At 37.3% G+C, this 26,617-nt stretch overlaps 1 protein-coding gene across 4 annotated transcripts in view; it reads right to left on the reverse strand.

Annotated features, from left to right (window-relative positions):
• The window catches only part of TAF2 (TATA-box binding protein associated factor 2), a 95,828-nt gene that overhangs the window by 11,235 nt on the left and 57,976 nt on the right, over positions 1-26,617 (reverse strand). For 3 of the 4 annotated variants that reach the window (XM_078441459.1, XM_060611223.2, XM_060611222.2), the window contains 4 exons: positions 21,008-21,117; positions 5,243-5,472; positions 3,795-3,950; positions 3,207-3,312 (listed from right to left, as the gene is read on the reverse strand). In XM_078441459.1, the coding sequence (XP_078297585.1) occupies positions 3,207-3,312; positions 3,795-3,950; positions 5,243-5,472; positions 21,008-21,117 (602 nt within the window). The remainder of the gene's footprint in view (positions 1-3,206; positions 3,313-3,794; positions 3,951-5,242; positions 5,473-21,007; positions 21,118-26,617) is intronic. The other variant, XM_078441460.1, reaches the window with a different exon arrangement.

The raw sequence follows: 26,617 nt of genomic DNA on the forward strand, positions 1-26,617 counted from the left end.
GTCATGGTTCCTATATGCTTAAATCTAAGAGCAATACATGTTCAAGAAAGGCAGGAAAGTGTGACTGGTCTGCTAAATACATAATCTGGCTTCTACATTTAAGGCAGAAACCGTATTTTATAGTATGTATATGGAATTTTACATATAGTAAATTTTCCCTGCTCCCCCTGAAAATTTGCTAATAAATTCCATTGTAATACTTACTCAACAAATACATCAAAATAATTTAGGGCTTACAGTAAGAAGACATTTTAAACAGGAAATGTTGTAATGGTATATATAATGTGAACAGCATTGTAGCAGTTATCAGGATACCTAGGTCCTGATTCCAAATTATCAACAAATTAGATACATAATCTAGGTGAGACATTTATCTCACTGTGTCTCAATTCCTTCACTTGTCACATGGCAAAGTTCTAAGATCAGCTGGTCTAGCCCTGAGTTGGTTATTACTGGAGAGTGTCATTTAGGGCAAGTCATTTAATATCTCTCTCTTAAGTTCACTCATCTATAAAATAGATAGAACAGATGAGTAATTGTTAAGATCTCTGAGAATTAGAAAAGCCAAAGAATTCATGACCTGTCAGTGTTCAAATGAATCTTAGGCTCATATTCTATCTGAAGCCAGTTCTCAAATTTTACTAGCTTATACTAGTTTACTAGACAGTGAAAAATAATTTAGGTCTCAAAACTAAAATTTAATAAAAAGCAGACCAAGGTGGGTAAGGAGGACTTTGCACAAATGTAACATGCTTAAAAGAAAAAAAAAGAAAAAGAAAAACATTACTCAAATGTAAAGATCATAAAAGACAACCAGTATGGGATATAAATAAATACTCCCTTTTTTTTTTGCCAATGAAAACAGGAAGAGTACCCAGAAAAAAAACAGTTACATTCCCAATAAAAAATGCATTATATAGTAAACTTGAGGGGTGCCTGGCTGGCTCAGTTAGTAGAGCATGTGACTTGATCTTGGGATCATGAGTTTGAGCTCCATGTTGGGCACAGAGATTACTTAAAAAAAGTAAAAAGTAGGGGCGCCTGGGTGGCTCATTTGGTTGAGTGTCTGACTCTTGATTTCAGCTCAGGTCATGATCCGAGGGTCATAGGATCGAGCCCTATGTTGGACTCCACACTGAGAGTGGAGCCTGTTTAAGATCCTCTTTCTCCCTTAGCCCCTCTCCCCTCTCATGTGTGCGGGCTCTAAGAAAAAAGGTAAAATTTTAAAAAGTACTTGATTGGGGTGCCTGGGTGGCTCAGTCAACTTTGGCTCAGGTTATGATCTCACACAGTTTGTGAGTCTGAGCCTCGAATCTGGCTCACTGCTGCCAGTGAAAAGCTCACTCTGAACCCTCACTCTCCCTCTCTCTTTGCTCCTCTTCTACTTGTGCTCTCTCTCAAAAAAAAATAAACATTAAAAAAAAGTACACTTGATTTATCATTTATAATTAATAAATATCTTTTAAGTTGTTACATTGATGATAATAAAACAATTATGCATAAAAAATGAAATAAGTGAAAATTAATAAATTATATCTTATGTATTAACGTGGATACATTTTAGAAGCATAATGCTGACTAAAAAACATAAGTCATATCATACCATTTTCATAAAATTAAAAAAACAAGTATAAGGAAATCCTATATCTATGTGGTACACTATAAAGAAAAGTAATAGAATGGTTAAAAAAAGTAAAAGAAAATTCAAGACCATATTTACTTGTGGTGCAAAGGCAGGTGGACAGAATCAGGGAAGAGGCACAAAGGGAATGACCACGGCATGGAGTCTATCATACAGGTTAAGGTGGAGAGCAGGTTCACAGATATTTGTTTTATTACTATGCTTTGCAACTTACATGCAAGTTACATCAATGCTTTATCCCTGAATATTAAAAAATGCTGACATAAACTAGGTATTAGCTCTTCAAAAAGCATTATAACAAAATGAATCAAGAGCTGTGAACACCTTCTGAAGAAGTACCTCATAATACAGTTAAAATTACTCTTTTCACCAATAAAATATTTTGGGAAATTAAAGAATATAATTTAACAAAAAAGAAACAAAAGGTTCTGTATGAAGGTATTCAGTGCAGAATCACCCATTAAAAAAAACAAAAACCAAAACCCTGAAACAACCCCCAAAATAAGATAAATTATAGTACATCAACTCAATACCGCCTCAGGTACTATTTTCTTTTTTTTTCTTTTTTCTTTTTTTAATTTTTTTTTTTAACATTTATTTATTTTTGAGACAGAGAGAGACACAGCATGAACGGGGGAGGGGCAGAGAGAGAGGGAGACACAGAGTCGAAAGCAGGCTCCAGGCTCTGAGCCATCAGCCCAGAGCGCGACGCAGGGCTCGAACCCACGGACCGCGAGATCGTGACCTGAGCCGAAGTCGGACGCTTAACCGACTGAGCCACCCAGGCGCCCCTCAGGTACTATTTTCAAAAGAAAAGATTATGATGTTTGGGAGATGCATGCAAAAAAAGTCTAAGACTTCTACAATATTACGTGAAATGGGCACACAAAAAAAGAGAAAGTAGCAGTGTTATGGGAGGCATTAACTTCAGTCAAAGTTTAAAATTATGGTTACGTTATTAAAAAGAAAATAGAGGGGTGCCTGGGTGACTCAGTCAGTTGAGCGTCCGACTTCGGCTCAGGTCATGATCTCACAGCTCGTGAGTTCGAGCCCCGTGTCGGGCTCTGTGCTGACAGCTCGGAGCCTGGAGCCTGCTTCGGATTCTATGTCTCCCTCTCTCTCTCTCTCTGCCCCTAACCCACTCGCATCCTGTCTCTGTCTCTCTCAAAAATAAATAAACATTAAAATAAATAAATAAATAAATAAATAAATAAAAAATAGATCTAGTATTTTAGTTTGAGGTTAAGCCTACTACAAAAAAAGAAAAAAAGGAAACACACACAAAAATTAAAGCCACTGGAAGAAATCTGATGAATGGATTTTTAAAAAACAAATCCAGAAGTATGCCCAAAATTTAAGGACCAAAATAAAACAGAATTAAAAAAAAACGAAACCCTTTTTAAAAATGTATTCCTTTGCTGATATGCATTATAATCTGCTACAATCCAGTATTTTGTACTAGCTACTTTCAAATGTTCACCTGTCAATAAAGCAATACACCTTAGAAGAGCAGTACCCCACGAGCTCTCTTCATGAGCCTGCGGATGCTATGCACTGATCTCACCTGGAGTTGATGGCCTTTCAAGCATGTTCAAATGATGGGAAATAAACGCCTGGCTATCGTGAACAGTGTCCATATCAATTTCCTCCTCATCTTGAGAATTTGAAAACTACAACACATACACAAAGGAGAAAAAGAACCGTTACATCACTTTACATTTGGATCTTAGCTCTTAGGAAAAGGTAGCAAAGAGGCCACAGAATATACCCCCACATCTTAAAAGGAAAAGTAGTCTTTTTCTCAGAAAGAATTAAGAATAAGAAAAGATTACATGGTCCAGCCTCTTAAAGAAGCTGACTGGATATTACTGGAAATGAAATAGCAACTAAAATCTACTCCTATGTTGTGGGAAGAGGTAGTGAGCCAAGGCAGATCGTATACACATAGTTCCTCCCCCAAACAGAGAAGAAATATGTGATAATACAAGTTAAATGATCAGATGGAAGGTCTTAAACGGACATTTGGATTTCTTTATGATTCAGTCTGCCCCATCTGTTCCTGCTAAGGAAAAACCATTGGAAGCATTCAAAAAGATTTACAAGAAGGTGAATATCCTACGCTATTAATACAGGTTTAACCTGTATTTCTTACTCTGATTTTGAGTTTGACTTTACTGCTATCCTCATTCTTCTCCAGTATTTGACCAGGTTCTAGTGGGGACCCCAGTGGTGTATCAGCCTTCCTCTTCACTCCCTGCTGATGAGCTGACATATTACATGATGCTTCCTTGGCAAGGTGATCATCTTCCTGCGGCAATATTCAAGATCAAAATTAGATTTCTGAAGACAAGTAGCTCATATTATAGCTGAACACTAATAGCTACAGCAACCATGCAGATTAGAGCACGCCCAGTGCCTAAAATTTATCAGCAGTGGGCTTAAAATAAACTTCACCTTTTCCTGTCAGCTGGTCTTTTTTGGGGGAGATGGGAGGTATATAAGCAAACTTGTAGAGCTTTCCCAAAAGAATGTATCTTTTGGTGTCATTTTCCTTTTCCTGAAGACTCCAAGAATGAATGTGAATAAATTAACATATATGGGCATTAATCAGAAACCTATTCGTTTATACAGGTTTATAAATACTCCGATCTGAGAAAGCACTTTAATGAGACCCTTTTTTCCTATGGAAAGGTCTATCTTACTTCTTCATAACCCAAAATCTATGATACATTTTAAATTTACAACAAATAAGTACGATTATATTCCAGAAAATCCAGGTGAATAAGTAATTTAAAATGATTATTACTAACTTGCACAAAGAGAATCTCAGTTTTCAAGTGTCAAAACACCAGTAGGGAATTGCCAGGCAAGTAATCTGGTCTAAATATTGGCGAAAAATGAAGCTTGCATTATTGTGGACATTCTGTTACCAACATGAAAATCATTTCTGGAAAACTTTCTCTGAATTACAATAAAATGATTGTTAAGTATGCTAAAAGTCTTTCTACAAAAAACCTGGTAATTTCACAATGCAGAGCTGGAATTAAAAGGTTTTTAAAAGGCAAACACATGCATGCATACATTAAAACAAAACAAAACCAAACCACGTAATGCATAATCTCTTCCCAAATCAGCAGCGTACTCATTTACCTGACCATTCACTGTTACTTATTTAATTCAACAAGCATTTGCCAGGCATTTATCATATGCTTAGAATTGTGCTAGGCATTACACAGAATAGCAAAAAAATTCAGAGCCCCTATGTTCAAACAGTTTGTTAATATGATATACAGACAAGATGAAATATTCACTTCAATTTTCTGCTACTCTAAGAAATTCGACACTCAAGTACAAAAACATTACATCATCACAAAAGGGGTAAATGGACTGGCAGCACATCATTTGTTATGTGCAGCTATGTAGTTGTCAGTAGTGCTTTATAAACTTTTGTAAAGCGCTAAACTACTGTCAACCAGCAGTTTAAGCGGTACATGAAACTCTCAGTGGCTTTAAAATTTGCCAGTTCAAAAAAATAAATTCTCTTCCCTAGGGAGCTCTACACAATAAAACTGTATCTTCTGTAATGCATGTGACTCTTACAGGGTTCTGAAATCCAACTAGCTGTGCGTGACTACTTGGATTAATCGCAGCTTCTTGGTTGCCTGCTATGGCCTCTGGAATTATGGTCGGATTCAAGACAGCTTTTTTCTCTTTTAGATTAAGAACCAACCCAAGCTCTGGCAAGGGCAAGCAGGAAGGTCTACTGAGGCCAAAAAGTGTGAAGTACAAGTCCACAGCACCACAACGTAACCTCCAGTCATGTGAAGTACCTAAGAAGTAAATAATAAAGAAGTCAATACGTACACTTATCCATGAACTGCTCCAGAACCTATACAGAGAAAAAGGACTGTGCTAAAAGGGGCCGTCTAATGACCTAGGCACAATAGGCAAACCCTCTACTCTAAAAATGCATCTTAACACAGATACTCAGAAATTGTTCCAAAAGCAGTAATGGTAGTGAACGAACAAATAACTTACAATTGGTAAAGCATGTTATCATTACACTATTCTTACCAAATGAATATTAGACATCCACTAAACATTTAATATTTCAAAAGCAGTATTTTTTCAGGCTTTAGATCTTCCTATTAATTCCTCCTCTTTGGTAAATACTCCACATTCATTCATTCTCTGTTCATCTTGTCTGATTTTCTTCTTGAATAGCCCATTAGGAAGATAGCACTCTAAGAGCCTTTATGAACCCTGACACTTGAAACAAATTCTCCTCTCAAATTTATTACTTTCAGGTTTTAAATATGGTAATAAACCCTACAACTACTTAAAATAACATGATTCTAAATTTTTATTGAGGAGGAGGAAAATGTTTTTGCTAAACACCTTTATATTTGTGTTGCTCTGCAAGGTGTATGTTGTTTTTAAAGAATTTTTTTTAATGTTTATTTATTTTCTGAGTGAGGGTGACAGAGCATGAGCAGGGGAGGGGCACAGAGAGAGGGAGACACAGTATCCAAAGTAGGCTCCAGGTTCTGAGCTGTCAGCACAGAGCCTGACACAGCCTGCGAGATCATGATCTGAGGCAAAGTTGGACCCTCAACCAACTGAGCCACTCAGGTGCCCCTGCAAGGCATATGTTTAAAAGATAAAAATTATAGGAAAAAGCAAATCCCAGAGATAGCAACAGCTGGTAAAACACATAATGACCAGAATAAAGCTGACTGTGTAGAGATTAAATTTAAAGTAGATGAGAGACTACAGACAGGTTCTTTCAATTTCTTTGATGAATCTCGGGTTTTTTTTTTTTTAACCTCCAAAATAAGGGTTTTGATCTCAGATTATACCTTATCTCATTATCAGTGACAGATTAGAGAGGACATCAATACCACAGTTCTTTCTCACTTTCCCTTTTTCCCCAATAAAACATCCCAGGCAGATACTTCCATCAAATAGAACTGACTGATAAGATGAAATTTGTCATCTAGGGTTAGACGATTGCTATCATTTCTAGGTGGAATTTAAAATGATGCACAAAACTTAAAATCAATGAAAAGTAACATGTAAATTCTTCTGGATAAGAAAAATAAACTCTACAAATTCTTAATTTTGACCAAGAACTATAGTTTCAAAAGACTGTAATGCTTAAAAAGGAAAGACAAAAGGGAAAGAAATTGCTGCAGCAAATTTTAGACAGCATAAATATTAAGCTTTGTGGTTTTCAACAACAAATATTACCATGAGGAAATAAAATACAATTAGTCAAGTAAAGATTCTAATGAGATTTACTCCAACAGAAGTAAACAGGACATTAATTACATGCAAAGGAAATTCACATAGGAGGAATTATAACTTCACAGAGTTCGTATAACATACTACACTGTGCTAGGTACCTTGCCTGCCATGAAATGGCGATCATCAATCCTATTTGAGCCATCTTCAATTTTGCTTCTATGTGACAAGGTCAAAGATACACACCATTGTTAGAAGCAAAAGAAAGAGGCAAGACCTCCTGAGGAGAATGAAGTTTTTGCCATAAAAACTACAGAGAAACTAGGAACGGGAAGAACAGTACAGAGTGAAAAGAAGAATTTTGCACAGGAAATCCATTTCCTTCTCCAGAATATGCAGATCTGCACACTTTAATGACCTGACAGTGCTTGAATTTTGGTAGGCACTCATTATTCTCCTTCTCAAAACAGTTTACACATGTAAAGACTCCACAGAGGATAGGTATCAGATTCCCAGGCCTTTTATTACAAGGGCTGGTGGCTCAAACCTCTGAGGGAAGGGAAGGAATCAGGCCACAGCAGCCAGCACTATCTATTCATGGGCACAGCAAGAAAAGGAGTGAACCATAGGCATTCCATCAGTAAAGAAAACTGGAACAGCTTAGGGTAAATTTATACTGGAAGAAAATTTAGCCTTGAAGATCAGTATCACCTAATTATGTCTACTGCAAATAACCATCCTGAACTATGTTGTAGATGACACTGAAACCAGTCAGGCAATTGAGTGTAAAATTCCTCAAAGTTTAAAAAAAATTATTAGCAAGTGGAAAATGTACACTCTGATGAGCTAAGGTGTTCTGTTTTTTGAAAGTCAGTTTGAGGATGATTAGGCAGCACAGTGAAGGCTGCCAAATGCACTAAACCCCTATGAGAAGAGTTTTGTTACTTTTTATTTCTATGTGGGCTTTTTGGTCTTATTTTCTGAAGATTTTGGTTGATCTTCAATTTGCATGGAAGAATGAACATTGTTTTGATCCTGAGGGCAATTACAGATAGTGTTTTTTTCCTTTAAAAAAATTGATTTGTGGGCGTAGGAGGACACTGGGCTCACCGTGTCCTGCTGATCACTTAGATTCCACCCACATCTGCCTAAATAACCCAGAAAACCACCAGAAGACTAGCAGAACGGACTCTCCGGAGGCAAGCGTAGACAAGAGGCCCACGGAAGAGGGTAGGGAGGGCGGAGAGACGGTGCGCGCTACACGGACTGGCGGGAGGGAGCCGGGCAGTGGAGGGGCAGCTTGTCCGGCAAGGCAAAATCCCCAAGTCTGGCTTGCAAAAGTGGAGGGGATGGACTGCGTGAGTTCTGACAGGCAGCAGGACTTAACATCTGGAATGTTATAAGTCAACAGCTCTGCTCGGTGAGCGGGAGGGTGAGAGGACACCGGGAGGGAGAGGTGTTGAGCCCCGGAAGACAGAGCTCAGCTCGGAGGGGAACAAAGGCGCTGGCCAGCGCCATCTCCCTCTCACATTCCCCAGCCGAAATCCCAAAGGGAACCATTTACCGTCACCGAACTTGCTTGCACGGCGCAAACTCCCAATGCTGTGCTTCTGTGGATCCATCCCTCCGACGGGTCTGCCTCCTTCCCGGTGCTACAGGGCCCCTCCCTCGGGGGACCACCGATGGCAAAGCGAGCTAAGCCTGCCCCTCCCACCCCTGTGCACCTTGCAGATCCACCCTGGCTAATACGCCAGATCCCATCAAAGCAGCACCACAAGCCTGGCAGTGTGCAAGTAGCCCGGACTGGGGCCACACCACTCCAGTGAGTCCTGCCCCTGGGAGAGGAGAAGATAAGGTACACACCAGTCTGACTGTGGCCCCAGCGGTGGGCTGGGGACAGACATCAGGTCTGACTGCGGCCCCGCCCACCAACACAAGTTACTCCAGACAGCACAGGGGAAGTGCCCTGCAGTTCTGTGCCATCCCAGGGACTACCCAAAATGTCAAAATGGAACAACTCTCCACAAAAGAAAATCCAGGAGGTAGTGACAGCTAACGAATTTATCAAAAATGACTTAAGCAATATAACAGAACAAGAATTTAGAATAATAGTCATAAAATTAATTGCTGGGCTTGAAAAAAGTATAGAGGACAGCAGAGAATCTATTACTACAGAGATCAAAGGACTAAGAAATAGTCATGAGGAGCTAAAAAAAATGCTATAAATGACGTGCAAAATAAAATGGAGGTGACCACAGCTCAGATTGAAGAGGCAGAGGAGAGAATAGGTGAACTAGAAGATAAAATTATGGAAAAAGAGGAAGCTGAGAAAAAGATAAAAAAAATCCAGGTGTATGAGGGGAGAATTAGAGAACTAAGTGATGCAATTAAGCAGAACAATATCCGTATAATAGGAATTCCAGAAGAGGAAGAGAGAGAGAGAAAGGGGCTGAAGGTGTACTTGAACAAATCATAGTTGAGAAGTTCCCTGATCTGGGGAAGGAAACAGGCATTGAAATCCAAGAGGCAAAGAGAACTCCCTTCAGACGTAACTTGAATCGATCTTCTGCGTGACATATCATAGTGAAACTGGCAAAATACAAGGATAAAGAGCAAATTCTGAAAGCAGCTAGGGATAAACATGCTCTAACATATAAAGAGAGAGCAATAAGACTAGTGATGGATCTCTCTACTGAAACTTGGCGGGCCAAAAAGGAATGGCAGGAAATCTTCAATGTGATGAACAGAAAAAATATGCAGCTGAGAATCCTTTATCCAGCAAGTCTGTCACTCAGAATAGAAGAAGGGATAAAGGTCTTCCCAAACAAACAAAAACTGAAGGAATTCATCACCACTAAACCAGCCCTACAAGAGATCCTAAGGGGGATCCTGTGAGTGAAATGTTGCAAGGACCACAAAGTACCAGAGACATCACTACAAGCATGAAACCTACAGACATCACAATGCCTCTAAACCCATATCTTTCAATAATAACACTGAATGTAAATGGACTAAATGCTCCAACCAAAAGACATAGGGTATCAGAATGGATAAAAAAACAAGACCCATCTATTTGCTGTCTACAAGAGACTCATTTTAGACATCAGGACACCTTCAGACTGAAAGTGAGGGGATGGAGAACTATCTATCATGCTACTGGAAGTCAAAAGAAAGCTAGAGTAGCCATACTTATATCAGACAAACTAGACTTTAAATTAAAGGCTGTAACAAGAGATGAAGGGCACTATATAATAATTACAGGGTCTATCCATCAGGAAGAGCTAACAATTATAAATGTCTATGTGCCGAATACCGGAGCCACCAAATATATAAAACAATTAATCACAAACATAAGTAACCTTATTGATAAGAATGTGGTAATTGCCAGGGACTTTAATCTCCACTTACAGCAATGGATAGATCATCTAGACACAGGATCAATACAGAAACAAGGGCCCTGAATGATACATTGGACCAGATGGACTTGACAGATATATTTAGAACTCTGCATCCCAAAGCAACAGAATATACTTTCTTCTCAAGTGCACATGGAACATTCTCCAAGATAGATCACATACTGGGTCACAAAACAGCCCTTCATAAGTATACAAGAATTGAGATCATACCATGCATACTTTCAGACCACAATGCTATGAAGCTTGAAATCAACCACAGGAAAAAGTCTGGAAAACCTCCAAAAGCATGGAGGTTAAAGAACACCGTACTAAAGAATGAGTGGGTCAACCAGGCAATTAGAGAAGAAATTAAAAAATACATGGAAACAAGTGAAAATGAAAATACAAAAATACAAATGCTTTGGGATGCAGTGAAGGCAGTCCTGAGAGGAAAATACATTGCAATCCAGGCCTATCTCAAGAAACAAGAAAAATCCCCAATACAAAATCTAACAGCACACCTAAAGAAATAGAAGCAGAACAGCAAAGACACCCCAAACCCAGCAGAAGAAGACAAATAATAAAGATCAGAGCAGAAATAAACAATATGGAATCTAAAAAAACTGTAGAGCAGATCAGTGAAACCAAGAGTTGGTTTTTTGAAAAAATAAACAAAATTGCTAAACCTCTGGCCAGGCTTCTCAAAAAGAAACGGGAGATGACCCAAATAGATAAAATCATGAATGAAAATGGAATTATTACAACCAATCCCTCAGAAATACAAGCAATTATCAGGGAATACTATGAAAAAATATATGCCAACAAACTGGACAACCTGGAAGAAATGGACAAATTCCTACGCACCCACACACTTCCAAAACTCAAACAGGAAGAAATAGAAAGCTTGAATAGACCCATAACCAGCAAAGAAACTGAATCAGTTATCAAAAATCTCCCAACGAATAGTCCAGGACCAGATGGCTTCCCAGGGGAATTCTACCAGACATTTAAAGCAGAGATAATACCTATCCTTCTCAAGCTGTTCCAAAAAATAGAAAGGGAAGGAAAACTTCCAGACTCATTCTATGAAGCCAGCATTACTTTGATTCCTAAACCAGACAGAGACCCAGCAAAAAAAGAGAACTACAGGCCAATATCCCTGATGAATATGGATGCAAAAATTCTCAATAAGATACTAGCAAATTGAATTCAACAGCATATAAAAAGAATTATATATACCATGATCAAGTGGGATTCATTCCTGGGCTGCAGGGCTTGTTCAACATTTGCAAATCAATCAATGTGATACATCACATTAATAAAAGAAAAGATAAGAACCATATGATCCTGTCTATTGATGCAGAAAAAGCATTTGACAAAATCAGCATCCTTTCTTAATAAAAACCCTCGAGAAAGTCAGGATAGAAGGAACATCCTTAAGCATCATAAAAGCCATTTATGAAAAGCCCACAGCTAATATCATCCTCAATGGGGAAAAACTGAGAGCTTTCTCCCTGAGATCAGGATATCCAGGGAGGATATCCAGGACAGGGATATCCACTCTCACCGCTGTTGTTTAACATAGTGTTGGAAGTTCTAGCATCAGCAATCAGACAACAAAAGGAAATCAAAGGCATCAAAACTGGCAAAGATGATGTCAAGCTTTCACTTTTTGCAGATGACATGATATTATACATGGAAAATCCGATGGACTCCACGTCTGCTAGAACTGATACATGAATTCAGCAAAGTTGCAGGATACAAAATCAATGTACAGAAATCAGCTGCATTCTTATATGCTAATAATGAAGCAACAGAAAGACAAATAAAGAAACTGATCCCATTCACAATTGCACCAAGAAGCATAAAATACCTAGGAATAAATCTAACCAAAGATTAAAAGATCTGTATGCTGAAAACTATAGAAAGCTCATGAAGGAAATTGAAGAAGATATAAAGAAATGGAAAAACATTCCATGCTCATGGACTGGAAGAATAAATATTGTTAAAATGTCAATACTACCCAAAGCTATCTACACATTCAATGCAATCCCAATCAAAATTGCACCAGCATTCTTCTCGAAACTAGAACAAGCAATCCTAAAATTTGTATGAAACCACAAAAGACCCCGAATAGCCAAAGTAATTTTGAAGAAGACCAAAGCAGGAGGCATCACAATCCCAGACTTTAGCCTCTACTACAAAGCTGTCATCATCAAGACACCATGGTATTGGCACAAAAAGAGACACATAGACCAATGGAATAGAATAGAAACCCCAGAATTAGACTCACAAATGTATGGTCAACTAATCTTTGACAAAGCAGGAAAGAATATCCAATGGCAAAAAGACAGTCTCCTTAACAAATGGTGCTGGGAGCTGGACAGCAACAGGCAGAAGGATGAAACTAGACCACTTTCTCACACGATTCACAAAAATAAACTCAAAATGGATAAAGGGCCTGAATGTGAGACAGGAAACCATCAAAATCCTAGAGGAGAAAGCAGAAAAAAACCTCTCTGACCTCAGCTGCAGCAATTTCTTACTTGACACATCCCCAAAGGCAAGGGAATTAAAACCAAAAATGAACTACTGGGACCTCATCAAGATAAAATGCTTCTGCACAGCAAAGGAAACAATCAACAAAACTAAAAGGCAACCAACGGAATGGGAAAAGATATTTGCAAATGACATATCGGACAGAGGGCTAGTATCCAAAATCTATAAAGAGCTCACCAAACTCCACACCCGAAAAACAAATAATCCAGTGAAGAAATGGGCAGAAAACATGAATAGACACTTCTCTAAAGAAGACATCCGGATGGCCAACAGGCACATGAAAAGTTGCTCAACGTCGCTCCTCATCAGGGAAATACAAATCAAAACCACACTCAGATACCACCTCACGCCAGTCAGAGTGGCTAAAATGAACAAATCAGGAGACTATAGATGCTGGTGAGGATGTGGAGAAACGGGAACCTTCTTGCACTGTTGGTGGGAATGCAAACTGGTGCAGCCGCTCTGGAAAGCAGTGTGGAGGTTCCTCAAAAAATTAAAAACAGATCTACCTTATGACCCAGCAATAGCACTGCTAGGAATTTACCCAAGGGATACAGGAATGCTGATGCATAGGGACACTTGTACCCCATTGTATCCCAACGTTTATAGCAGCACTTTCAACAATAGCCAAATTATGGAAAGAGCCTAAATGTCCATCAACTGATGTGATGAATGGATAAAGAAATCGTGGTTTATATACACAATGGAATACCACGTGGCCATGAGAAAGAATGAAATATGGCCTTTTGTAGCAACGTGGATGGAACTGGAGAGTGTTATGCTAAGTGAAATAAGTCATAGAGAGAAAGATACCGTATGTTGTCACTCTTATGTGGATCCTGAGAAACTTAACAGAAGACCATGGGGGAGGGGAAGGGAAAAAAAAAAAAGCTTAGAGAGGGAGGGAGCCAAACCATAAGAGACTCTTAAAACTGAGAACAAACTGAGGGTTGAGGGGGGGTGGGAGGGAGGGAAGGGTGGGTGATGGGTATTGAGGAGGGCACCTGTTGGAATGAGCACCGGGTGTTGTATGGAAACCAATTTGACAATAAGTTTCATAATTAAAAAAAATTGATTTGTAAAATGAAAATTTAGGGCTCATAAGAGGGAGCTAAAAAATGAATAGCAGTACTTCTGTTAAAATTACAAAAGAGAAAAAAAGATCAAAGCTCCATCACATTTTAAAATCATGAAATAAAATCTTAAAATGGTTGTCATTATTTGCAGTGCAATTAAGTTCAGTGGTATAGTGAGGAAAACACTTCTGCCAAATTATGTTAGCTCTGTGATCCTGGGCACGTCAGGAGGTGGGCCCTAAAATGAGAGCACTGAACGGAGATGGTGTTTAATATCCCCACAGGTCAAAATTCTATGATTTGAAAGCAATCATTTCCATTCCTTAGTAAGAGGCCCTGAAATAACTCCTGATTTCTGTCCTCAGTGACAGCATTTTGAAGAACCTCTTCTTCTAGCTGAAATGGTCCCAATCACTTAAATGGCAAGGAATCCTCACATGTGTGAAAACAACATTCTTCTCTTGTCTCAAGTTAAGACGTGGACTGCTCCGTCCTCACTAGTAGTTCCACTTTGGGACCCACCGTGCTTACTTGAGACGGAAGGACAACACTCATGAAGAAAGCAGGGACCCAGTACTGACGTTCTCTATTCATATCATAAAGTATCTTAGAGACAACCCCCAAACCAGCAAATCTGAGCCTAAAAAGAGCATCTCTTCATTTCCTGAAGTCATTGCTTACTAAAGCTAATTAAGATAAAAAGCTGCTAAGAAGAAAGCTCACTTTGAAACCTTTGTTTTCCAAAAGCCCAGCATTTCTTACAGATGAAAGAAGCTTGGACATTTTTAAAGAGTTGGGCCCGACAAATACAGCTGCCACAGGTTAGTTCTGTCCTGATCTCTCCATGCATATTACACTGAGTGAAAACATTTCATTCATATCCATGTGTGTGTATACATATGTAATTTCCTACAAAAAAATGCATTAATATGTTTTCATTTTCTTGACCATTCCTATTCCTAGCAAGGAGTGTTCTATGGGAGAAACACAGAGGGGGAGACCTTTGAAATCTTCTGATGTTAATATCAAAATTGTCTATTTTCTTACTCTGAAACTTGGCAAATCCCACCAAACTGAATTAGAAGTTGTCCTTCATTCTACCCCTTGAGTTTAGCTGTATACCTCCAAACACTAAAAAGTATGATGTAAACAGCCATCAATGTCCGAGTAATTACATAAAAGTTTTCATGTCATTCTTACAGTAATGTGACGAACACTAAAGAGCAGCTTGGGAGTAACAGCTAAAATTTCCTTCATAATAATATACAATCTCTTCAATGCAGGCTTCTATCTTAAGAAATGAAAAAACACTGTTAAACAGGTAAAACTTGAGAAAGCACTTATATTTTAAATGAAATGTAAAGCACCAGTAAAAATCTCCAATTCCTAAGTTTTTAATTTTTAAATGTATTTTTTTAAATTATTGTCATGTTGGTCTATAACCCAGTATGTTACAGAAAGCTATTAAAGGTAGGATCTCATATGTTCTGAATTTTAAAGCCTTTTTTGTGGGGAAAGGAAAATCATTGTGTGGAAACAAATATATACATCTAATAGAAGCCAGTCAGGTCATAACTCCACCTGTTCCCCACTGTATACAGGATAAATAAAATGCCAACTCCTAAGGCCTTTCACTTTTGCATCCTAATCTATTTTTCCAGATAATACCATCTGCCAAACATCCTTTCAGAACTTGAGACTTACCTAAAATGTCACCTAAAATGTCTTTCTCGTGTGGCAAACTCTTTTGCACTCTTCAAGAGATATCTCATATGTCACTACCCCATGAACATTCTGCCATTCCAGGCAGGGCTCATGGTTCTGTTCTTCAGGTTTCTAGACTACTTTGCTCTTCGCTTTATTTCAGTAACTATCTATTTGTATTATCATTTATCTGTTCCTATGCCTCTCTTTCTAGTACACTAAGTTAACACAAAGTATCTGATGCACACAAAACACAGTATAGTGGCAAATTGGTGCTCAAGAAATGATAAATAAATGAATACCTGAAGCCTTTAAAAAGAACTGCCCGTGAACAATGTGATACTTTTGATTAAAAATAAATGTATTTATTTTTAATAAATAATTTATTTATTATTTAAATAATTTTAAATTATTCTTAAATAAATAATTTATTTAAATTATTTAAATTTAATAATTGGCTCAGTCGGTTAAGCATCCAACTCTTGATTTCAACTCAGACCATGATCTCATAGTTCATGGGATCAAGCCCTGTGACAGGCTCTGCACTGGCAGCACGGAACTTGCTTAGGATTCTCTGTCTTCCTCTCTCTCTGCCCCTCCCCTGAAAGTGTACATGTGCTGTCTCTCAAAACAAACATTAAAAAAAAAAAAAAAAAAAAACAAACCTAATTAAGATTCTTAAAGCCACTAGGAACAAAGATCATATAATGTGAAAGATGTTTGTTTAAAAATGTTTACTCTTTATGAGGAACATTATTATTGTAAAAGCTACATGGGAACTACAAGGACATTTTGGGAGACAAAGAAATCTGAATATCAGATATATATTGGAGTAGGGTGTGTTAACGATATTGAGGATTGTCCTTATTCATAGGAATATACACTAAAGTGTTTTGGGAATAGCATCATGATACAACTTACTTTCAAACAATTCAGGAAAAAAAGAGGTATGTATGAAGAAAGAAAGGGAAAAGAAACAAAGTAAATATGGTAAAAAGTTAACAACTAATAACCCAAGATGAAAATACACAGCCATTCACTGTACTATTCTTAAGATTTTTCTAAGCTTTGTAAATTTTTTTTTAAAGTTTATTTTGAGAGACAGCACGCACATGTGCAAGTGAGTTGGGAGGAACAGAGAGAGAGACTGAGAGAGAATCCCAGGGAGGCTCCGCACTGTCAGTGCAGAGCCCAGTGTAGGGCTTGAACTCACAAACCATGAGATCATGACTTGAGCCAAAGTTGGACACTTAACTGACTGAGCCACCCAGGTGCCCCTAAACTTTGAAAAATTTAAAAACAAAAGTTTGGGGAGAAAAAGTTACAGGGGAAAATTAAACTAAAAAATGGGGTAAGATATTTGATATCTGTACGTATGTGTACATACATAGATAGCTGTGTGTGTGTGTGTGTGTGCACGTACCTTTGAAACAAAAACTGTTGAGGGCACCTGGGTGGCTCAACAGGTTAAGCTGCTGACTCTTGATCTCAGCTGAGGTCATAATCTCCTGGTTGGTGAGTTGGAGCCCCCCAATGGCTCTGTGCTAGCAGCACAGAGCCTGCTTGGGATTCTATCTCTGCCCCTCTCCCACTTGCACGCACACATGCATGCACACACACACGCACACACACACACTCTACCTCTCTCAAAATAAACAAACTTAAAAAAAATTTTTTTTTATTAAAAAAAAAATAAATGAAGCTTTAAAACAAAACCGTAGGGATGACACCAGAGCAGCACCCAGAACATAAGGCTAAGTGGAGCTACCTACCATACACCAAGCAGAGAGTCTTAGACACCAGGCAGTCAGTCTAGGATCTCAAAAACAGAAGTCTGGGAATCTCGCTTCCAGCACATGGCCATCAGAATGACTCAGTTACCAGGTGTCCCTCTTGGTAACTTTCAGCTCTAAGTCTCCCTAGTATATTTCTAAAAAGAGTATTACTAATATTCATTGAGTGATAGACGAAAGAAAAAAGAACATGAATATAAGTTCATATAATCAGTCTTATTCTCAAATTTCAATTTTCAAAAATATTTTTTCTAAAAATTATTTTTTCTAAAAAAATTTTTTGGCTATGTTTTTATTTATTTTTGAGAGAGAGAGACAGAGCGTGAGGTAAGGGGAGGGACAGAGAGAGAGAGAGAGACAGAATCTGAAGCAGGCTCCAGGCTCTGAGCTGTCAGCACAGAGTCTGATGTGGGGCTCGAACTTGTAAACCGCAAGATCATAATCTGAGCTGAAGTCAGATGCTTAACTGACTGAGCCATCCAAGTGCCCCACAATTTTCAAAATTCTAATACTATGTATCCTACCACAATTACTATCTTATTGAGAAATTTCTGAAACCAGCTAAGCAAGCAAACTTTGAGTCTTCAAAAGCATCTGATGACCACCTATTCTAAGATGATCTTTTCTTAACTGCCATGGTACTGTCTCCCTATGCTACTTCAAATGGGTTCACCAAATTATATAACTATGCAAAGTCAAGACATCTCAAATCCAGTTTGGAATAGGACAGAAATAAATAAATGTATTTAATTAAATCCCTACTGTCTACAGTTTGTTCTCCATATGTAAATCAAGATAATGTTTATCTCAAATGACCATATAACCCAGGAGCCCCAATAGGGAGTGAGGGACAGACAGAGTTCAGCAGGTTTAAGGACTTAGATGATGGCCTACCTCCTTGTTACAAAAGAATTCTCATTATAATTTCTTTATTTTTTTTTATTTAAAAAAAAAAATTTTTTTTAACGTTTATTTATTTTTGAGACAGAGAGAGACAGAGCATGAACGGGGGAAGGTCAGAGAGAGGGAGACACAGAATCCAAAACAGGCTCCAGGCTCCAAGCTGTCAGCACAGAGCCCGACGCGGGGCTCGAACTCACGGACCGTGAGATCGTGACCTGAGCTGAAGTCGGCTGCTCAACCGACTGAGCCACCCAGGCGCCCCTCATTATAATTTCTTAAAACGATTACTAGTAAGAAGATAACGTAGTAATATGAAAAATTATTATGATAGAATGCTATTTTTAAACCTTCATTAAAACTACGCACAACGTTTTTTCCCTAAAGGCCAAATATACTGTTTCTTCTTTTTGTTCAGATAAAACTCTGTAACATGATTATATTACCATTATAATTTTTAAAAAAGAAATTTTAAAAATTAAACAAAAAAGGGGATTTCCTAGATCGGACTCATTCATGTACCTCAGAGGCTCAGGTGTGGAAGGGAAATGAGCAATCCTCTAACCACTGTCCCCCAACATCCAATGTTCTCCCAAAACACTAAAAAACAAAACAAAAAACCTCTCCCAACTATTCACACCACTCCCACTGTTCATACTGCTCCCATCTAATTTATAGCTCTGAAGAGCTGAGCAGTAAATTGTTTATGACCACAACCTCACAGATCTGTTTTGTTTACATTACTGTCATAGAAAATTCCAACCCAAAGCAGCAACTGTGTTTCACAGTGAACACTATCAAAATTAAATACTAAGCATCAATCAGAGCTTGAATTTGTATAACCACAACCTTCCAATGGGCTTCAAATGTCTTAAAGAATTGTTCCATTAATCTTAAACGTGTATTTATTTTGTTCAAGAAATCTTCCTTAGACGGTGGTAAGATTCTTTGTATTTCATTATGCCTTCCTCAAAGTTACAATCCATCTCAGTCATGGAATCAAGCACTCTTGTTAAGAATATATTTAACACACTGGGGCGCCTAGGTGTCTCAGTCAGTTAAGCCTCCGACTTCGGCGGCAGTCATGATCTTGTGGTTCGTGAGTTCGAGCCTCACATCGGGCTCTGTGCTGACAGCTCAGAGCCTGGAGCCTGCTTCGGATTCTGTGTCTCCCTCTCTCTGCCCCACCCCGCTCACACTCTATGTCTGTCTCAAAAATAAATAAACGTTAAAAAATTTTTTTTTAAAGAATACATTCAACACAGTATAGTTTGTGCCACATATTAACTGTTAAATAATCCTTTACAAGTTCCTGACCTTGTGTTCATCCCCTGGATCTAAATGACAGTAACCATAACAGTCTTCAGTGTGACCACAAGTAGCAAAATATAAATAAAACACCATGTAAACATTTTCCTAGGGATTACGGAAACCATTAGAAAAATAATTTAGCTTTATCATATAAACTGGTTTATGTGCTGTTTTCCAAATACTCTGAGGACAAGTTCCATACAACTGTATTTCAACAAAATATCTACTATGGTGTCTTTACTTGGGGCACTGCACTATGATTATGAAATTGAGGGACAGAAGTCGTGCAATTACTTAACATCACAATGCTGGTAAGTAATTTTTTTTCAAGAACCAGAACTTAGTATTTAGTTGTGATTTGGTGAAGTAGCCACTAATAAAACAGGTAGGACATGTTATTTTCCAATATTGTAAGGAGAAGATGAAGTAACACACATACTAGAATAGCAACTGCTCTCTCACCATCTATCTAGAACAGTTAAATTTACCTTTTAACTGAATTTTAAACCAAAACCAGTAATCCAATTTCACACATCAGAGCCATAAGGCAAATTTTCTTTAAATATATACAACATTTACAAGTCATTGGAAAAGACCAAAAAATTCAATTGGCAAAGAATATGAAAGACTTACAAAATAGGAACTACATACAGCTCAAATATTTGAGAAGCATAATGATGTCATCACTACATAAATTTAACAACATTTTGGGCACTTGATATGAATACAGTGTGCTTTGCAAATATTAACTCATTTAATTTTCAGTGTGCAGAAGTAGGTACCATCATCTCCATTTCATAAACAGAAAAACAAAGGCTTAGACAAGTCACACTGAGTGAATCATTCAGCTGAGATGTGACCCTCATCAAACTGGTTCCAGAGTCTAGTACTGAAGAGCACTATTAGGCTATCCTGCCCCTTGACCTCATTCAAATAGAGCAAAACTGTGATGAGATACCACGGTCTCCAGCATGCACAACAATAACAACATGTGCTGTTCCTGAAAGGATACACAAGAAATTGGTTACCGCTGGGAAAGGTCACTAGACCTATTTTTCTACTGTGTAATCTTCTGAAATAAAAATAACAATAATAATACTTTGCAGACTCATGTTTACAGCTCTTTGAACATTTGGGATACTTCCACATAAATGAATATTTTTGTTTCCTCAACCACCTTGTGAGGCAAAATGAGTGAATATACCCTTAGTAAATATTATCATGCTCACCACTGTGAAGGAAGATGTGACAAGTATCCTTCTTAAAGAAAAAAAAAAAAAAAAAAAGACAAAAGATTAACCATAGTTCCTTAAGTACGAAAACCTGTTGTAAAATGAAAATATTCTAATAATAAAAATTTTTTAAAAGCTACTGCTGTCTCACCAGAATTCATAAGTTTCCAAAGTTGATCTACCAAGGCTTCATTACATAAGGGAGACTCCATGTTCTTAGTAAATGGTGGGTTCTTAGTCAACATGTTTAGAATCTTATGTCTGAAAGATAAAGATAGAATCTTATGTCAGCAAACTTTTGCTGACCATGAAACACATTTAAAAATTTTCTGTAGTTCCTCCTTCCTATTTTATCCTCTCTTCTTACATCTACCTTTGTGTTTAAGTTTAATTTCATTTCAAAGACATTATCTTAAACATCTTAAATATTTACTATTGTTAATCCACTAAAAAAATTCTAGTGGGTTTGTTCTTTCTAAAACGGCCTTATGTACAACGAGGTCTTTTAAAACTGACTCTATGTATTCCTAACCAACCTTTCCTATTCATTTCTAAAATGAACATTTTATATTCCCTAGAAAATTTTTTAATATATATATATTTTAGTGTTTATTTTAAATTTTGAGAGAGAGAGAAAGCACACATGTGCACATGAACAAGGGAAGGGGCAGAGAGAGAGAGGAAGACAGAATCCCAAGGAGACTCCACACTGCCAGTGCAACACAAGGCTCTATCCCATGAACTGTGAGATCATGACCTGAGCAGAAATCAAGAGTCGGATGCTTAACTGACTGAGCCACCCATGTCCCCATCCCTTGAAAAATTTTTAAAGACAGACTGGTAAGTAAATAGAAAAATCTTAACATGGTGGGGGTTGGGGGGAGATCACATACAGGCCAAGAAGTCTACACTGAAATAATAAAACGAATATAAACTTCATTATTATGGTATCTTTGTAAAGCATGGAGATGTGCAGAAGCATTTAAAATATGGAGACCACACAAAAAGGTTTCCTCAAAATGAGTTGAAATTTAGAAGAGTTCATTAGTAAAAGTATCCTCATGGAGGGTAACAGTGAAATTCCACTACTCGGAGTTACCTCTTGTGAGAGGCTACCTGAACACTTCTGTAGTCTTCTAAAAATAGGGAAATGTGACCAAAACAAAATTGGAAAAAGAAAATGTCCAGTGTTATGAGTAGGAGATGCCAAAGAAAAAGATAAAGAAAAGGAGAAGCAAGGAAGCTATGGCCATAGTCTAGCATTTAGTGCAGGGATAAGAGCCAGGCCTGGGCTCAAGAGATTCAAGACCACGGAGTAATGGGATGCTTGGATATAACTGGAGAAGAAAGAAACTTAGATTATAATTATAAATGAGATTAGCAAAACCTTAATGGTGAACCCAGGAAGTTTTTATATTTAATTGTTGGTGGTAAGGCATCAAACTGGATTTGTACTTAAAAAAGAAATGGGAAGAAAGTGAAACTACTAGGTTGCAGCTTAAGACACTTAACCCCTTTTGGCTTCAATTTCATGTCTATAAAACTAAAAGAGATGGACTCTCTTTTACTATCTTTTACTCTCTTTACTATCTTTTAGTGCTTTGAAATTTTAAGACTGTATAAAAGACTATTGAAAAGCTATGAGAACAAAAAGAAAAATGGGATTATAGATGTAATTTACAGATGGGTAATATGAAAGGGATATTTATCTTCATGGATATGTCATATCCATATTTTTGTACCTTTATAAATAAGCACAATTCCTGTTCTTTTTTTTTTTTTTAATTTTTTTTTTAACGTTTATTTATTTTTGAGACACGAGAGAGAGAGAGCATGAACGGGGGAGGGTCAGAGAGAGGGAGACACAGAATCTGAAACAGGCTCCAGGCTCTGAGCTGTCAGCACAGAGCCCGACGCGGGGCTCGAACTCACTGACCGTGAGATCATGACCTGAGCTGAAGTCGGCCGCTCAACCGACTGAGCCACCCAGGCGCCCCAACACAATTCCTGTCCTTAAGGATCTCAAAATCTATCTATAAGAATAGACCAGTATTACAGGTAAATAATCTTTAAAAATATGGATGAGTTTGTTCTTTAGAGCATGTTAATGCTGTTACACTTTTAATTTGCATTAAGAAGAAAACTTAAGTTTCTATCTGGCTGCTTTCCCAGCTACCCCAAATACCAAAGTGGGAGGGCCCAACTGATAGAACTTTATGGTATTTACTCAGATCATTATAAACCCTTGACAGCCGTGCCAATGAATTGTAAGGAGTGCACTGAGGATGTCTTTGATCACTAAAAGAGCAATAATGATCAGTACATATATTACTTTTATCAAATTAAACATTTCATCAAAAGTTTTGTTTTTCTCTAAAGTTTAGATAATAGAAGAAAGGCTTTTACAAAGTATTTATAAATGACAAAACACCCAAAGCAATACTCAGAGGAGATAGGTTTAAGGGAAAACAATGGGCATTTTTCTTAATTTTACATAGATTAAACATAAAAATTCAGAATAAGTATATGCTTCAGACAACTAGAACAGATCTAAAGCAAATCTTGAAAAAGTCATAGGATCATGTCAAGTTCATAACAGCAAAAACATCCTATTATTTCCTTAAACAGTTGAGAATTTTCCTGGTAGGCTAGTCCAATCTATTGCCAATCACTACCAATAAGAAATGGAGTCAAATCAAAACCAAAAACATGCTCAAAATCTCTCAAGAGAAAAAGCACAGGACATATGTGTGTCTCTTGAGGAAATGATATGCTGTAATCATATGTATGCTTGATTCCAAAACCATAATATCATTCCATGTTATTTTAAATATAATCCCTACCCATTATAATGAGAATATAGTAGTTCTTCCTATCAATGTAAAAAGTATATACATGCACAGAAATAACTGTAAAACAAAACTCCAAAATGTTAAGTGTTTCTGGTTAAAATAATGACAGGCTTTTTGAAAGTTTTCTTCTTAATGTGATTTGATATTTTTCCAAATTTATATGAGTATTTTAAAAAGTCATGCCCACTGAAAGGAAACTGTAATTTTAAAAAACGTAAACTTCATTTTAGTTTAAAAATAGTACACCTAGATTTATTTATTTAACAATTATGCATCTAGATTATTTCTCTATCTTATCAAACTTGTAAAATGAACAGCAAACTTTATGAAGAAAAAAAGTATTAGTAATTTGTCAGGTGAATATCTAGCTTAACTTAAGTGCATTTATTTAGTTTAGTTCTCAAAATATCTTAATGAAGAACTGATCTACAATCTAAAAATCTTTTACTGAGAGAAAACTATACAATTAAAGTGGACAACCCTATTACTACATTTAAAACATCAAACTATCCATGCTCATGGATTGGAAGAATATTGTTAAAATGTGGATACTACCCCAAAGCAATCTACACATTCAATGTAATCCCTATGAAAATAACACCAGCATTCTTCACAGAGCTTGAACAAATAATCCTAAAATTTATATGGAAGTAGAAAAGATTCTGAATAGGCAAAGCAATCCTGAAGAAGAAAACCAAAGCTGGATGCATCACAATTCTGGACTTCAAGTTGTATTACAAAGCTGTATCAGGACAGTATGGTACTGGCACAAAAACAGACCACAGATCAATGGAACAGAATAAGGAACCCAGAAATTGACTGACAAATGTATGGCCAACTAATCTTTGACAAAGCAGGAAAGAATATCCAATGGAAAAAAGCCTCTTCAGCAAGAGGTGTTGGGAAAACTGGACAGCGACATGCAGAAGAATGAAGCTGGACCACTTTCTTAGGTTCTTAGATGAAAGACCTAAATGTAAGACAGGAAACCGTCAAAATCCTAGAGGAGAAAACAGGCAACAACCTCTCTGACCTTGGATGCAGCAACTTCTTACTTGATATATCTCCAGAGGCAAGGAAACAAAAGCAAAAATGAACTATCGGAACCCCATCAAGATAAAATGCTTTTGCAGAGCGAAGGAAACAATCAGCAAAACTAAAGGCAGCCGACAGAATGGGAGAAGATATTTGCAAATGACATATCAGATAAAGGGCTAGTATCCAAAATCTATAAAGAACTTATCAAACTCAACACTCCAAAAACATATAATCCAGTGAAGAAATGGGCAGAAGATATGAATAGACACTTTCCCAAAGAAGACATCCAGATGGCTAAAAGACATATGAAAAAATGCTCAACATCACTCATCAGGGAAATCCAAATCAAAACCACAATGAGATACCACCTGACACCTGTCAGAATGGCTAAAATGGGCAACTCAGGCAACAACAGATGTTGGTGAGGATGTGGAAAAAGAGGAACCCTTTTGCACTGCTGATGGGAACACAAACTGGTGCAGCCACTCTGACAAACAGTAAGGAGGTTCCTCAAAAAATTAAAAATAGAACTACCCGAAAACCCAGCAATTGCACTGCTAGGTATTTATCCAAAGGATACAGGACTGCTGATTTGAAGGGGCACATGAACCCCAATGTTTATAGCAGTACTATCAACAATAGCCGAAGTATGGACAGAGCCCAAATGTCCATTGACTAATAAATGAATAAAGATTTGGTATGTGTGTATGTATAAGCATACATACGTACATACACATACATACATACAATGGAATATTACTCAGCTAAAAAAAAGAATGAAATCTTGCCATCTGTCATAATGTGGATGGAAGTAGAGTATTATTATGCTAAGCGAAATGAAGTAAGTCAGTTAGAGAAAGGCAAGTATATAATTTCACTCATATGTGGAATTTAAGAAACAAAACAGATGAACGGGAAGGGAAGCAAAAATAATACAAAAGCAGAGAGGAAGACAAACCATAAGAGACTCTTAAATACAGAGAACAAACAGGGTTGCTGGAGAGGTGCTGGGTGGGAGGATGGGCTAAACGGGTGAGGGGCATTAAGGAGGACACTTGCTGGGATGAGCACTGGGTGTTAGATTTAAGTGATGAATCACTAAATTCTACTCCTGAAATCATTATTACACTGTATGTTAACTAACTTGGATTTAAATTAAAAAAATAAAAACATCAAACATCAAACTAACATGAAAGCCTGAGAACTTCCCCACACAATTCAAAATAAACACCTTAAGGCTTTTTTCTATATACAGTTGTCAACACAGAGATAAAAGCACTTCTCTTTAACATATGACGTCATTTAAACAAACATGATTAGAAAAAAAAGCCAATTGTATGATTAGAGGAAATAGTAAAAAACTGCATCCAATCACTTGTTTAACACGTACTGAATCAAATGTATATAAGGCACCATGCTTATGTTCTAGAACAGAGACCAAAGGAAACATGGTCTCTGTTTTTTTGGAACTTCTATTCCCATGAGGCAAAGGTAATCAAAGATTTCCAGCTATAAAATTAACACATATATAGCAAGTATTTCTTTACTTAAGGTTAGGAAGAACTGTAGGATTTTATGGGCAATCATGACTTGAGGGACATTACCTAGTACAGGGAATCAAAGATGCATCCTTGTAGAAACAATATTCACGTTCACCTCTAAAGCATCAAGGAGTAATTACAGGTAATCTGGGTTTTTTTTCCTCCAGACTTTAAGGTTTCACCCCAGAATTCTTCAGAGTTTTATCTAATTCTACCAAAACCAGTAATTCTGATATATATGATAATAATGACAGAGAAAATCAACATACATTTTTAAAATTTCTCACTGAAGGCCATTTTATCATTAGGAGTTTAAAAATCAACCAAGGG

The sequence above is a fragment of the Panthera onca genome, chromosome F2 (genome assembly GCF_046562875.1).
Source record: "Panthera onca isolate mPanOnc1 chromosome F2, mPanOnc1 haplotype 2, whole genome shotgun sequence".
NCBI lineage: Eukaryota > Metazoa > Chordata > Mammalia > Carnivora > Felidae > Panthera > Panthera onca.